The sequence below is a fragment of the Vidua chalybeata genome, chromosome 6, assembly GCF_026979565.1.
Source record: "Vidua chalybeata isolate OUT-0048 chromosome 6, bVidCha1 merged haplotype, whole genome shotgun sequence".
Lineage (NCBI taxonomy): Eukaryota > Metazoa > Chordata > Aves > Passeriformes > Viduidae > Vidua > Vidua chalybeata.
The window spans coordinates 15,358,859-15,373,536 of NC_071535.1; the positions used below are offsets into that span (position 1 = coordinate 15,358,859).

General features: G+C 40.9%; 1 protein-coding gene and 1 long non-coding RNA gene across 6 annotated transcripts in view; both read right to left on the reverse strand.

The window, feature by feature from the left end:
- Window positions 1-523: 523 nt before the first annotated feature.
- LOC128789945 (uncharacterized) lies at window positions 524-7,526 on the reverse strand. Of its 3 annotated transcripts, XR_008431584.1 has the most exons (5): window positions 7,454-7,526; window positions 7,307-7,365; window positions 1,730-1,866; window positions 1,532-1,634; window positions 524-772 (listed from the first exon to the last, which is right to left on the reverse strand). It is a non-coding gene; the product is annotated as an uncharacterized LOC128789945 (long non-coding RNA). The 3 variants fall into 3 exon arrangements; XR_008431583.1 differs by having other exon boundaries at window positions 7,307-7,497; XR_008431585.1 differs by having other exon boundaries at window positions 1,730-1,869; window positions 7,307-7,497.
- A 6,064-nt stretch (window positions 7,527-13,590) lies between these two features.
- The window catches only part of UNC79 (unc-79 homolog, NALCN channel complex subunit), a 106,024-nt gene continuing 104,936 nt past the window's right edge, over window positions 13,591-14,678 (reverse strand). For all 3 annotated transcript variants that reach the window (XM_053946412.1, XM_053946411.1, XM_053946413.1), the window contains one exon: window positions 13,591-14,637. In XM_053946412.1, coding sequence (XP_053802387.1) covers window positions 14,437-14,637 — 201 coding nt within the window. In that variant the 3' untranslated portion in view covers window positions 13,591-14,436. The remainder of the gene's footprint in view (window positions 14,638-14,678) is intronic.

The window sequence follows — 14,678 nt, forward strand, 5'->3', positions numbered from 1 at the left end:
ATGAAAATTGTCTACAGAAGTTTTGAGGTATTGAGACAACATAGAATTAGAAAAAATCAGATCAAAATTAACACTGCTTAAATGTGGAATTAAAAAGAATCAAACAACAGCAAGACAAACAAGCAAAAAACCACAAGGAAAAATGATGCAGAACCACTTTTTCTCTAGAGAGCCAAATCCATTAAGCTAATTAGTTGAGCAGCTGATGTTCTGACTTGACATTGTTTCTTCATTTAGGATCGTTAATCCTTCATGCAAGATTTCTCATTATTTCTTATCCAAACAAACCCCAATATCTGGATAGCCTTCTGCAAACGGTTTGCTGATAAAATTTTTCTCTGAACAGTCACAATCTGAAATTTGAACAGTGTGACCTATGTGACCTATTATATAAATTCTATTTCCCCCTCTCTTGTCAACCAGTGACCCACACTTTGTAAACAACTTCCTTTATTCCTCCCTTAACAATTGGTTTCAATCCAAACGAACCTTCCTTTTGAATTTTTTTTTTTAAGCAGGGAAACATTTGCTGTTATGTAAATCCCCATTCTGTCATGTTCTTCTCATAAGACGTGGACACAACAAACAAAGCCAGACCCCCAGCAGACATCCAAGAGACAACCCAAAGGAGGTGATAGCCAGTCAGTCCTGTTTGCAGAAAGCCTCCTCTAGAAACAGCAAACACAAGGATTGCTGCAGGTATATACAAGCTTGCTTGTTTTCATCAGCTTTCACAGCTTCCCAAAAAGTATTCCATGGGCTCCCAAGGATCCTGTGTGTTGAAAAACATTAAGTTAGAGAGTGAAGACACATCTGTGCCCTGAGTGCAGCATGTACAGAGGTACCTTAGCTGGCATTGAGTGAATAAGCACTAAAAGTAACAGCCCCATTTTCATGCCAGAGTACAAGTAGGTACACATTTGTAGGAGGACCTTATGTGCCCTGACTCCCTTCCCTTGCAATACCTCATGTGCAAAATACATGTGTCTGTATTTTGTATAAACATTCATATATTTGAAGAGCACATCCATCATCCCTCTTCTCCATCCTGTAGAGCCACCACCAAAGCCAGTGGACACTGACTTTCTGTGACACTAAGGAGACAAGCAGCTGTCCTTCAGGATGGGTGTTCCACACCACACTCACAGTGCAGCAAGCAGGCAAGCGAGGTCAGCCCACACCGAGCACCAGTGTCACACACCCTCATCCCAGAAAGAGGGAGGGCGAGCTGAGGAGCAGGCAGGCCAGCAGACTGCTTGAGTGCCACTCTGTCCCCTCCATCACCATGTCAGACCTCAAAAGGCTTTGCTGCCTTTTCAGCTCCTTGCCTCCCCCCCAGAAGTTTCTGAGATTAAAAGCTTGGAGATTCTAGTCATGGCAGGAAAAGTGGGTGCATTGCATAGGGTCCCTTTAGCCTCTCTGTCAGGATCAGGAGCGGAAAGTGCTTGCATCCAGCCCAGAGCTTCCTCCAGCTGAAGTGCACAGCATCTCCACCACTGTAATTAAATTGTTCCAACACAGACTCACGCACCTGCAAGAGCTGGCACAGAGGGCACTTAGCAGGAAATCCTGCAGAGCAGGCCTTCAGAGGCCAGAGAGCTTCTTTTCTATTGCTTTTCCTACTCCATCACGCTCTGTAGAAGATGAATGACCAAGCTTGACTTTTAGCAATTTAATTTTCTGAGTGTGTTTTTTCATTGATCAAGAAGTTGCCTGTTTTGGACTTTACCTGATTGTCTCGGAATTGTTACTCTGCACACATGCCTGCAAGCAAGGTGCCCTGCGACATCTCTGCTAAGCTAATGGCTTCCTGCCACTGAAGCTTAATAGGTGTCACTCCTCTGCCATGCAAGGCCTGAAGTTGTTCTGCTGAGGAAAATTGAGTAGAAATTGGATCTGATGAGAAAATATTTTCTGCAGGGTCAGAATTTTATATAAGCCTTAACCTTTAACTAAAACACCTCATCAAAAGTAAAGAAATTAAAACATTTACTTTTCTAAGCAGCAATATTTTTTCCCAAAAAAACCCAATTTTCTTACATATCTGGAGAATAAATGCAGACTGGATTGCCTTTATGGGCCAGATTCTGCCATCCCTCATGCTTTGAACCCACTCCATTGCCCAACCCAAAGCTGTTATCACTGCTGATGACTGCTGAACAATAGCACTGGATTTTGGTCTGGTGACTGCAAAGTTCCATCTTTTTGGTCTTTTGGGGTGGTTGGTAACTGCATTTCAAACCTTTGAAGGAGTGAAGAAGTTTGGATGTTCAGAACACTGAAAACCATCTCTCTAGAGAAAATGCAAACTATTCCCACAGCCTGTCATGCTTCCTCTTTCTGCCTTTTTATTACTAAGACCTTTCTTTCCCAATTTTCCCCTTTGTTTAAATTTAAGAACATCTCTTTTATTCATAAGAGCAAGAAATATTACAGCCCAGAAATGTTTATGAGTCTTTATCACTGACAGTGATGCACAATTAGTATTTTGCTCATTAAGGACTTCCCAGCCAAACTTCATGTCTTCCCTGACTGTTGCTTCAATTAACTTCCGTTTGGCATTTGGCTGCCTATTAACAAAATATTGTTATGAAAACATACCAAACTGGCCTTCTTAGGCTATAATCAGTCTTTTTTGGCATGAAGTACAGTCAGATTCAATCTAGACTATAAGTTCACTTCTAAATTTCAAAACATGATGCAATATGTAGAGGTTCAATAAATTAAATACCTTTGCCCCATTTGATATGTGAGTGAATCTACTTTTTCATTTGATTTGACTTGCCCTCAAAGTCAGGTATCTCATCCAGAAAAAATTTATCTCTTTGTTAAATGGGTATTATCTTCTCTAGAAATACTGGAATCTACTAAAAACTGCCAAACAGATGCTTGGTTTGGCTTCATTTGTTTTGCTTACTGGTCCATATGGAATTTCCTCCACTGACCCATTGAGACCCCATAGCTACCTCAGATCTCCACCTATTGGGGTCTTCAAATTCCTTTTGAACCATCTTTTGTGCACAGATCTTTACACGGAGGCAAGGGGGTGGGCAAGTTCCTTTGACAGTCCTCAGAGGGCTTTACAAATAAAAACCTAATTTTCATAAAATTGCTCTGAGGGAGGCCAGTCTTACCTCCCGTGCACTATGACAAAGGAGTTGAGGCACGGATGCTTTGTCTAAGACTGGTGCTAGTCTTGGACCAAGAAGATGGAAGTCAGACCTCTCTTCTCCTTGTCCTATCCCAGGGCATTCCCATGAAGGTCATTTGGCTGCTGACAATTACTAAAGTCAGAGTAATCACTGTATCTCAATGAATACCACAGATGAAACTGTTTTTTCCCTATTTGTATATTACAGAGTAGATCTATACAAGTCCCTTATGTAGTTTGCCTCACAAAAGCATTAAATGGTTGTTTCAGTACTTCAGTGCCAACTTAAAGCTGTATATGCTGGAATTGAATGTAGTATCAAAGTTTGCACATTTTTAAATATGACTCTCTGTGACAGCAGAGGAGATCAGATAATTTGAGGACAAACAAATTTAATTACGTAAATATTATTTCTTTAATTACATATGTTTTGTTCCTGAGCATTAATTTAGAGGGGATTTTAGCTTGGCTAATCCAATAAAGAGCAGTGACTTGGAATAAAAACAGCAACAATTACTCCAAGTCCTCTGCTTTCTCTTAGCAAGAAGCGTGTCCCATCATTAGCTTCTAAGCTCTCAAACACATCCTTTCCATCTCACCTACTGCTGACATTTCCCAAATGAAAATGCCACTGCTCCATGGACAGCAGTGTTTCAGCAGTCAGTCTCTCCTGTCACAGCAGATCCTACAGCTGTCTTATCCAGGGTACCTAATCAACCTGCTGGGGAGAGCTGGATTATTACTAATGTAAGAGTGATTGAAATGAGTGATTCCGTCCACTTAATCTCAGTGTGAAAAATAGAGACTTTGCATAGATAAATACCAAGATATCACAAGCAAGTATGGAGCAAAACCCCCCTGAAATACATGGGTTGTTCTGTCGGTACTGCATGAGTTAATGGAATATTCTGTAAACCAGCTGAATGGTGATTCCAAGTTTGTTTCAGATTGTCATCCTGGCTATAGCTTTGTATATGAATGAGTCATAACTATTACAACTTAGTAGATTTCTTAGGGCAGATTCTCAAAGCCCTAGTCCCAGTCACGTGCATTTCATAGGAAGAAGTCTTACAGAAGCCTTTGGAAATCTAGCCAAGAGTTTGTGTATCTTTGTGACAGCAGCTGATGCTGAAAAAAAGCCTCCAGCAACAATCATCACAGATTCCCAGCCCTGGACATGGCACCCTGGATCTAGAATAGAGTAGAATAAAATAGAATCCAATACAATAAAATACATTATTTCTGTTGGAAGGGACCTACAATGATCATCTAGTCCAACTCCCTGAGCAGTTCTGGGCTGATCACAAGTTAGAGCCTCAGTTTGTCATGTCAAAAGGAAAAGTACTGTAGAAGTCAAAGAAGAGAAATTCTGACACCACCACATCAGTGAGGGAAGGAAACTGTCAGGGAAGGAAACTGTCTGTTTGAACAAACAGCTCAGATTTCTAGGAAAGAGAGACTCCACCAAAAGTACATGCAGTCTAAAATAGTTTTTGCTCTTTCACCCTGGGCTCATCCTCAGAGAACACTCCCCTTATGCTTCCTAGCCCCCACAGGCCAAATGGTGAAACTCTGCTCCTGAGAGGGTGCCCTGAACCATGAAACCAGTGGAGGACTGTACTCCAATCATCCTATTTGCTCCAAGCAGTGCCTTACATTGCAAGAGACTGTAATGAAGTCATTAGGTCTAATGGAGGAGAAAATAGCTCTTTAAAGTAGATCTAGCACCAGAACTGGACTGAAGTGGAATTTTCCATTTTATACATATGAAAGATTAGCTGTTACTGCACCTTACTGCTGCAGAATTAGCTATGGATCCAATTATTACTCTTCTCCATTCAGCCCTGCAAAGATCCTTTCTAAATTCTCAGTGAGCAATAAAGCAGTTAATATTTATCTAGAATGCTTATCCTGCTTCCCTCTCCCTTGTGCTCCTTGTCAGTTTACCTTTAGACTGTAAGAAAATATATTGGTTTTCCACCCTGGAAGCATTTCCCAGATGCCTAGGGAAGCCTTCACATACCAGCTGCTGCTTTTAATGAGTAAGGCTTTTAACTTTCATAACTATGGTGTCACTACCCGAAGTGCCATTTGCTGCATGGTGTGATTTAAGGATGAAAAAAAAAAAAAAAAAAAAAAAAAGAAGAAAACCACCACCAAAAACCCCCAGAAAACCCTCAAAAAACTTAAAAAAAAAAACCAACAAAAGCCACTAACAAGACTGTCCACTCAGCTCACAGCCTCTCCCTGTCCTGGGCTATCACAGAGCTTGAGCCCTCTGAAGGTTACTTCTCTGCCAATTTCAAATATTGACCTTGATGTCCTGTCCCTTACAATATTCTTTAAAATCCATCATCTGCAAACTAAGTTTAAGTCAGGAAACCTAATTAGTAACAGAGACAATAAATAACAAGCTTAAGGGGAGGGGAGGAAGGAGAGAACCTCTTGCAGGTGGCCAGATCTTAGCTGAATAATTCTCTGTGCAATGGTCATGCTTCAAAAATTTAATTCTGTGTAATTTCATTTAGGATGGGGAAAACAAAACAAAATGAGCAAAGTGATATAGGATTTCATTTATATTCTGACAAGTACATTCATCTAAAGTTTAACCATAATAGCTGCAGTTACTGTATCTTTCTTCCAAGCATTTAATGGTATGAAGCAAGTTGCAGTAAAAATTTAAAAAATAAAATAAAAGGACCTACTTGGCATTATTATTTGCTATTTTTATTAAAAAAAAAAAAAAAGAAAAAAAAAAGAAAAAAAAGAAGACTACTCCCTACTGGCAGGCTGATTGTATTAATCTGAGATTCCTATGGTCTTTCAGACTTGATTGCTTTTGATTCTTGCTTAGTAGAAGTGGTGATGAAGGAGCTGAAATCATAATTCCCATTTAGAAGGCAAAAGGAGGCCACTTCAGTTCTGTGGTGAGTAGCACATTTTGTTGTTTTAATTAAAAAGTTGTTCTGAGAAGGTTCTGCAGTATTCAGAGCAGAAAAAGATGGTATTTTCAAAGACACTTTGGGGAATCACTCCTGCATTTTTTTCTTAGCTTTGTTGATGTTGCTTAAACATACTAAGCAAGAGAAGCAATCATTGAATTTGAAATACATTTTCTATCTCGAAAAATGTAAATCAATTCTTTCAATGATGAAAACATATTTTCCTTTATGCAGTTCTTAAATTGCTATCCATCTTTATTAAGGCTCTTAAAGAGAGATTTTCAGCAACAGAAAACCCTCTAAAACAAACAAACAAAAAAAAGATCTAAGTATCAAGAACTGAAGGTGTTTAGCCCCGAATCGCAATGATTTTCAAGTGCCTGTTCCCTTTGAGATGAATGTCCAGAAAACTCTACAGGTCGAGGCTTGTACTCCCTGAAAGTGTGCCAGGAGTGAGGAACATTCTACAGCCATGAGCCACCATTCTCTTCTGGAGACAGCAATGGCTGTCAGGCTCACCAGTGCATTACACAGCCCTCTGGGCTAGCCAGACTCCCTCAAGACTCAGTTTTCACCTTTAAAAATCAATACACTTCACTGGTACTTTCAGCTTTTTGTATGACAGCAGCTTTGAAAATTAATATTTTACTGAGATTACTAAGGGTGGACTTAGGAGGGCATATAAGATTTGGATACACTTCAGAAGCATGTGACAGCTTAGGTAAGGTACTGTTGGCTTAGAGAAGCTAAGATAAATCATATTTAGGGTTTTTATTCAATGATGCCAGGATCCTTCACATTTTCTGTGACTCAGATCAGAGGTTCCTTTTGCACTGGAATAATGACAAAAGCCTCTTAGCCTCTTAGATTTAGCTCTAACCTCAACTCAAACTATACAGATGTATTTGAGGTGCCTGCTGTGTTTCCCTTTGCTCAAGGTACCAGCCAAAGTAGCTCTCCCATGGCAAACAGTAAAACTAGTTGCAAGGGATGTAAAGGTCCCAACGTTAAAGGTTCATTTCCTTGTCTCTGGAGCTACCCTTTACTATAGCTGCATTCTAAATACTCCAATATGCTATCACCTGAAGACTAACTTCTGGCTAAAATTTAAGATCCAGGTTTCTCTGCTGGAAAAGTTGGTCAGGGAAGCCTCAGACTGGTACAGGTTTCCCTGCACATTCCAAAGCATCTTAGTGTGACCTTTCCTACTCACACCTGGAACAGGGCAGGAACAGCTCCTCCTTAAGTCTTCACATCTCTACAGGCCATGCACTGTGCATTCATGAAGAGGTGAGGGAAACCAAAATCTCACCAAACCCCTTCTTGTTTTGAATTGTGAGGGAGTATCATTATGTCATACTTGAGGCTGCTCCATCAGTGGAGGCCATAAGGGTGCCTGGTTGTTTGTCCTGCTCTCCTTTACACGTTCTGAGTAGCCCTGTAACACTCACTGTGAAGCACAGGACAGATGTCACAGTACACAGGAAAACACTCTGAAATTGGGACCAAACAGAGCCTTGAAATGCTGCTGTGGTTTCCATGTCATTCTGCACTGCCTTGTGACACTTGAGGCAGCATTAAATTCCCTGCATCTGATCCTCTCATTTGGAGTAAAGCATCTTCAGCTGCCCTAATGTTTGAGCTCAGCCTCACAGCTGGGGAAAACTAGCAGCTGGTTTGTGATTCAAAAGGAATAGAACAATAACCCATTGAGGCTACTCCTCCTGTCTGTGGATGGGTGAGTCAGATGAACAATTGGACAACACAGATCAGTTAAGCCTAATTCAGTTAATAGAATTAATTTGCAAATTAGTACACATTAGGTGAATCAGCTGCAATTCATTTTGACAGAAATGTTAAAAAATACTAAAGTAATTATAATGAAACAGATAAATGTTACTGCAGAAAAGGTTCCAAAGAAGGCAGTCTCTACGTGGAAATTTTTATCTGTAAATGCTGTGAATGCATAGGTTGGATTTCATATAATCAGTAGGAAGCATATCTTCTTCCTGGCTTGTATAGCCTTTATTACCCTCAGAACCCTTAATGGAACTTAAATAATCATTAAAGATGGGCTGAGAAAGTTCTGACTGGGATCCAGGCATAGATGTTGGGACTGATAGAGGGTCTGGTGCAAGGGAAAGGAAATAAACTATTTTAAATTTAAAGGCTGGCCTAGGAAAATTAGTCGGTAAAATAATTTGGTCCTCTGACATTCTTCCTAGGAAAGCTTGGAAACATGTCTGTGCTACTGTTATTCAGTGACACACAGAGCAGATAAACATCTGACATTTGAACAACATCGGTGTCTTCAGGGTAGTGATCACAGGCAAGAAAATGCCAATAGCATGATTTGATTCTTGAAAGGCTTGGAAAATGCTTTGGTCAGGTACAGTTAACAGGATCTCCTGAGCAAAAGTCAAGCTGCAGCTCCTGGAGCACTAAGATGATTTAGGAAAATGCTGAGCTCTGAGCTGTGTGTGGTCAGAGTAAAGCAGGAGGCAAGAACAGGGGAACAAATGTGCCACACACATGTGACTCAGAAGAAGACCTCCATTGTTGGCTTGACTGCACAATGATGGCAACACTTGGTGTTGAATAAATGTATCTGGAGGAGGATCAAATCATGGCTGCATCAGTTTAGCAGTGCAATGTGACACCTCCCTGGAATCCACAAGCACCTGAAACACATATTGCTGTGGTCACTTCACCACATCAATCCTTGCTCCTTCTGAGCTGTACATAGGGGTTTGATCCCTAACAGGAACCAATTGTGCCTCTCTGTAGACTTCAGTAAAACTGCACTTTGTACTTGCTTTGGATATCACAAATCAACACTTTGTACACAGGATTTTGTTAGCAGTGCAAATTGGGTAACAGTTTCAAGAAATAATTTATTTCTTTTAGTGATGGTCCTTTATATTCTGTTTTACTGATACTTTCCTGCATGACAAGGACTCACAGATGTAGCAAACCTTTTGTAAAGTACTTCACTGCAATCAATTTGACTTCATCCGAAAGTAGTGCAGCTGCCACAAAAGCTAATCTGTCGAAAAAGTCTATTACCTATAAAATTTTTATTCTGTGTGTCAAACTTCACAGGCATGCTATTGTTCCTTTCTGAAAGGATTTAAAGTTGCAGAACAGCCATTACAGTTATGTTGTCCAGCCAATGAATTATACCTTGAAAAAAAATGACCTAGCATTACATGGTGTCTGTCAAACTTAGAGCCTCCCAGCTCACAGTCATGGCTTGTCAGGTTTGATGGGAAGCTGGTTAAATGCAGTGTCAGATCAGGTTACCTGGGGCACTGCACTGAAGGCTGCTTGCCAGTTGGCTGAAGGCCCTCTGGTATCTATCAAATCCAGAAAAATACTGTAAAATAACTCACAATGTAGACTTGTAGTGACTGAGTCACGGGTTCCACTTTTCCATGTTAACGCTCTGTAAGTACGGATGAGAAACGAGCCACTCTTCCCGAGCTCTGCCAGCTCTTCACAATCTCCTGCTCCTTGTACACCTTGTGATTCACAAACCACACACAGTGAGAGCTGGAACCCTCAGTCCACAGCTGCACGACTAAGGCACAGCAGGTCACCAGGCGGGCCAGGACTCTTTGTCATGTGGCCTTGTGTTCTTTGGCCTAAGGCATTTCCAGTGGTGGCCACTGACTCCCCATCAGCAAACCCTGGGAAGGCCAGTGCCAAGGTGGATTCAGGTTCTCTTCTTGATCACTTTGCAACTCAAGAGCATCAGGACCTCTTCCCCTTCGATGGCTATTCTCACTGCTGTCACTTGATGCTCAGACTCCAGCTGAAATTCTGCTCAGCAGGGAGAGGCAGAAGTAAATGGAATAATTCAGAGTTAGAAACCAAGTGACAAATGCAGAGTCCTTCTTTTCAAATTTACATCAAGTCCAGCAAACTGTAGTGCTGTTGCCTCTGCCTGACTTCAGGCAGACTGCTCAGCTGAAGACCCACATCATTGACTAAGCAGCTCTTATGCAATCAAGATTCAGATCCTGTTGAAAAAAAATAGACTTCAGCTTTGTCTAAGAGTCACATTAAGAGGCAACAAGAAAAACTGTGGATAGAACTCTCCCAGAGCTGCGTGCAGCTGGGGGAATAGCACAGGATTCTTGGCTGCAGAACTCTTTTCCAGGACATGCTAGCAAAGAAAAACAGCCCTGGGCTCTGGTAATCTTCATCCAGCTTGAAAGGAGGCTTTGCAGGCCAGAGTTCAGAGACATCTTCTGTCTCAGAACGTTCGTCAGTCCTAGAGCACATCGACTGCTGTCATAGCATGGAAAACAAAGCCAGAAAACCAACTGTGCTTTTAGGCCTTTGAACTGCCACGGCTCTAATGACATGTTGCAGAAACATTACGTATAAGATAAGGCATGTATGTAGGTACAACTGATGTGCTGTAAAAGCCTTTGTTTGTGTGACCCTGCGTGTAGCTCAGGCCGTGGTTTTCTCCAGAGACAGAGGAAAGCCCCTCGAGATGCCCACGCAGACATTAACCTCGCGCTCAGGACACGGTTATGTAACCCAGCAGTAGTGGGGGTTTAACCATTGCTTCATCCAAAGTGCCCCTTCTTGCTGGGAATTTCACAGTTCAGCACACACTAAATTAATGCTTTTACTAGGTCAGGCCTGGTAACAAGCGTTGATTTAAGCAGCTTATTGCAACAGAAGACTAAACACTGTTCCTAAATGGCAGGTCTCTGTGATCCTACAGAGGATGGATTCTGCTCCTGCTGATACACACCCAGAGACACAGCCGTGCTGGGAGCGTGGCAGAGCAGAGAGATGTGCCGCTGCTGTTCGGTAGCATTTTCAGGGAACACCAAATGTTATTTACTTCCTAATCTTCCTACAGAATATAAAGAATTGCTGCTCTGGGCTGTTTCAGAGAGATAATGTGAGTGACTCATTTGAGTTGTATATTGACCTCAGGCACTGTAAAGATACATTACACAGTGCTTTAAAAAAATACTAATGCAGATTTCTGTACTTCTGAAGATCCCTAGAGTGCACTTCAAAGATTTTCCTGAAGTCTTAAACCACACATATCTGGTCAAGCCCCAAGTTATTTGTTGTTATTAGTCAAACACCCCTAATCATTGGTCCTATCATCTTCCAGACTATATCCCACTAAAGCAGCTTCTTAGTAACTTGCAGTCCTAATTTGCCTAGGCATAACAGCTCCATGAGAACCATATTAATTACCATTAGTGACAGATACATACTAAATCCTATGTTGAAACATGGGAGTAGTTTCTGTGACCAACTCTTATCTCTAAACCCAGAGCTGAAACCAAATCTCAATTCTCACAGTGCTAAACTGTTTAAAGACCTGGATTCAGCAGGTCTGTCTTTGGATTGTGGTTAATTTTAATAATTCCCCACCACTGTATTTGAATTCTTTTTGAATTTTGCCAGTCTGAACATAGATGCTTTGAAGCAGATTTTGCTAGGCAGGGAAAAAGCTTTCACCATGTTGCTTCCATGCATTTCACCATGTTGCTTCATCCACTGAGATGCCTGATCATAGATACTCCTTTCCAGCAGTGAGTTTTAACAACAAGCTTTCTCAGGCTTTGCTCTTCTCCTGCAAATCATCTCTTTGGCCTTTAGGTTTCCACAATTCCCATTGCACCTATCTGAGCTCATCCACCTCACACCTGAGGGCCTCAAATTCCCTCTCTCTCCTTGTCTTTCAGACTCACCAGATCACAGCATATGAAAATACAAAAATCTCTCTCCTAGGCAGCCCATTTGCAGGGGCCCAACAGCACTTCCATTTCAGTAGGATGACCTCACCCCTACATCTGGGCCCCCTATTAATGTGGATACCTAGCAAAGGTGTCACCTGTGGCAGGCACAAGATTGAAGACGACACACTTGAGGGATGGAAGGAGTGGGTCCCACTGAAAACACAGACCACAGCTCCTTTTTGCCCAAAGTTCCAACTGCCTGCCACTCAGCATGGTACTGCACCCCCATGAGGGAGTGACAGACCTTGGGGTGAAAGGAAGGGAACCCAAAATCAACAAAACATGGCTCAACCACCAGCATTCTGCAGATGAGCAAGGAAGTGCCCACAGGGAATCATTATGGAGAAAATCCCATAATCCCTTCAGGAAATCATGCTCTGAAGTACCTGTATGCACACAGTATGGGGAATAAACATGAGACAAGAGAGCTAAGAGTCCCAAGAGGTAAGATCCTGCATGAAAGAAGGATGCAAGAAAGATGGTTAATATCTGAGAAAAGCCTACTCCAAGCTCAAGAGCATGCCGTGCTGGTGCACCCCCTCCCTGCTCCTCCTCAGGCCACACTATGATCTCAGAAAGGCTCCTTAGGCCACCACCCTCTGAGCAGGTGCTGCTGATGGAGCCTGGGCTGCTACCCCCACCCCTTGAAGCTGTTTCACCACCACCTGTTGAGAAGTTGCAGAGGCACTCAATGTGAGTACTTCACTGAACTCCAGGGGAATTTTTCACAGGGACCGTGTACATAGTCTTTAGTATGTACGTGGTGAGTAGTACATTAGTGTGCATGGGAGTGTGAATGTGCTGTACTAAGTGTACTGTGAATGTTCTCTCTTGGAGTCTTAATTATGTTAGGTGTAGTAAGATAGGCTTCTAAGGGAATTGGTGTGTTTACAGAATACTCTGTTAAATTGTTTAAATTAGGCTATCGATTAAGCGCTGTTAAAACCTTTAGGCCAAATACTGTTGGTCACGTGTGGGGTTCACTTTGGCAAGGGGGTCCACTGAATCTTGACTCAGTGGGAGGGTCTCGTTCCTATTATCCCTACTGTTTTTTCATCCCCAGCCTCCATGTAGATCATTTTAGGTTGCTTTCAGTTTTAGATTAGCCAAATCCATTTCTTTCCACTGAAAGCACAAAGAGGGGCATAATTTAAGCAAGCTAGCATATGCCTTACTTTTTTTTCTTTGTTTCATTGGTTGGTTTTATTTTTGTTGTTTTTGTAAAGTATAACGGTACTTTAATGGCATATCTGCAAACATTTCCATTTTTATTTTAGTAAATGCATTGAGGGAATACTGACCCTTCACAAAACCTGAAACATACTCAGGCAGATTGTGAGAGTGGCAATAAAGACTAGAAATTAAATACCATTCCACTATATAACCTAATGTTTGTTATTTTTCTAATCAGTGCATTACAGAAAAAATACAGAAAATACAACTGGGATTGCACAGATTTAAGTATTTATTACAAGAGGTGGTAAATCATTATGCTTTCAAGATTTTATGTGAAATCCACTGAGTTAATTGACTCGCTTTAGATTCCAATGGGCTTTGGCTGAGTCTACTAATGATATTAAAATCCATCTGTTATTAAACAACATGTATGCAACAGTATGCAAATACTGGGATTTGTAAATATCATTATGCAAAAGTTCAAGTCCAATCATGCTCCTCTTGAAGTTTGCAACATAAATTCTGTAGACATCAATAAGAATAGATTTGGGATATCTTTTTAATTGCACTGTATACAAGTATCAACAAAAGAATACAATACAGTAGTCACAAAATTAAAGAGGTTTCTATGAAACCTACAAAGAAGAGCAGCAGAGAATCAATGAAGTAAAAGCAGTATTTCAAAAAATAATAAATCAGACCTGGCAGTTTTGGAAAATGTACTGAAAAAACCAAAAGCTAATTGACACAGTTTAACAACCTAATTTCTAAGTGCACTTCATAACAATTCTCCTTACAAGCTGCTGTTTTCCCAGAAGATGATGACAAAAAGCCTCATTAGAGCATCACTGTTTTATAGTGACAGATTTTATTGCATTGCCAGCTGTGAATCTAAAAAAAAAGAAACCAAAACCTCCCCCCTAAAAACTTATATAAAGGTTCCTAAAAACCCTATTTTCTTTTGTAATTGTCAAAAAATAGCAACATAGCACTTCCATGTTTGTGAATACCCACAATTCTATTTTTAAAAAAAATAGAAGTTAAAGAAAGGTGATTTTTGTTTTAGCTTCAAAAATAATGTAAAGGAACATTTAAGAACAAGGTATTTCAATGATCAGAGAGATATGTACAATATGATAGATTTGAGTCCAATCCATGTTCATGAAAGCAGACCTAGAACCTGTTGATCCTGAGTAACTGTAATTATAAACTGGCAGGAGCAGGCTCTTAGCTTCAGCCATTATAAGCTTTCTCACAATCTGTCCTAGGCTAAAAAGTGTAGATACAGTATATACTCTGTATACGGATTTATACAAAAGGTCTTTTACAGCTCTAACCCTGTTATTGCTAGGCTAAAAAATGAATATTTTGGAACAAATTACATGAATCATAAAGGGTAAAACTGAGACGCAGCTTCTGATGACTGAATTTCTACTTGAGCCATTTTAAACTGGGTACACTGCAGCCACTTGCGGAGCACAGATGAGCTATTGTTCATTTGTCCTGAGCCCTGTAACACCCTCAGGCTGTGATGGTTGACGTTGCTCTGGATGGCTTGGAGGCGGAGCTGAAGTCCAGCAGATAAATGCTGTTGAAATGATGCAAAACATTTAGTTTCTTTCCTTTAAT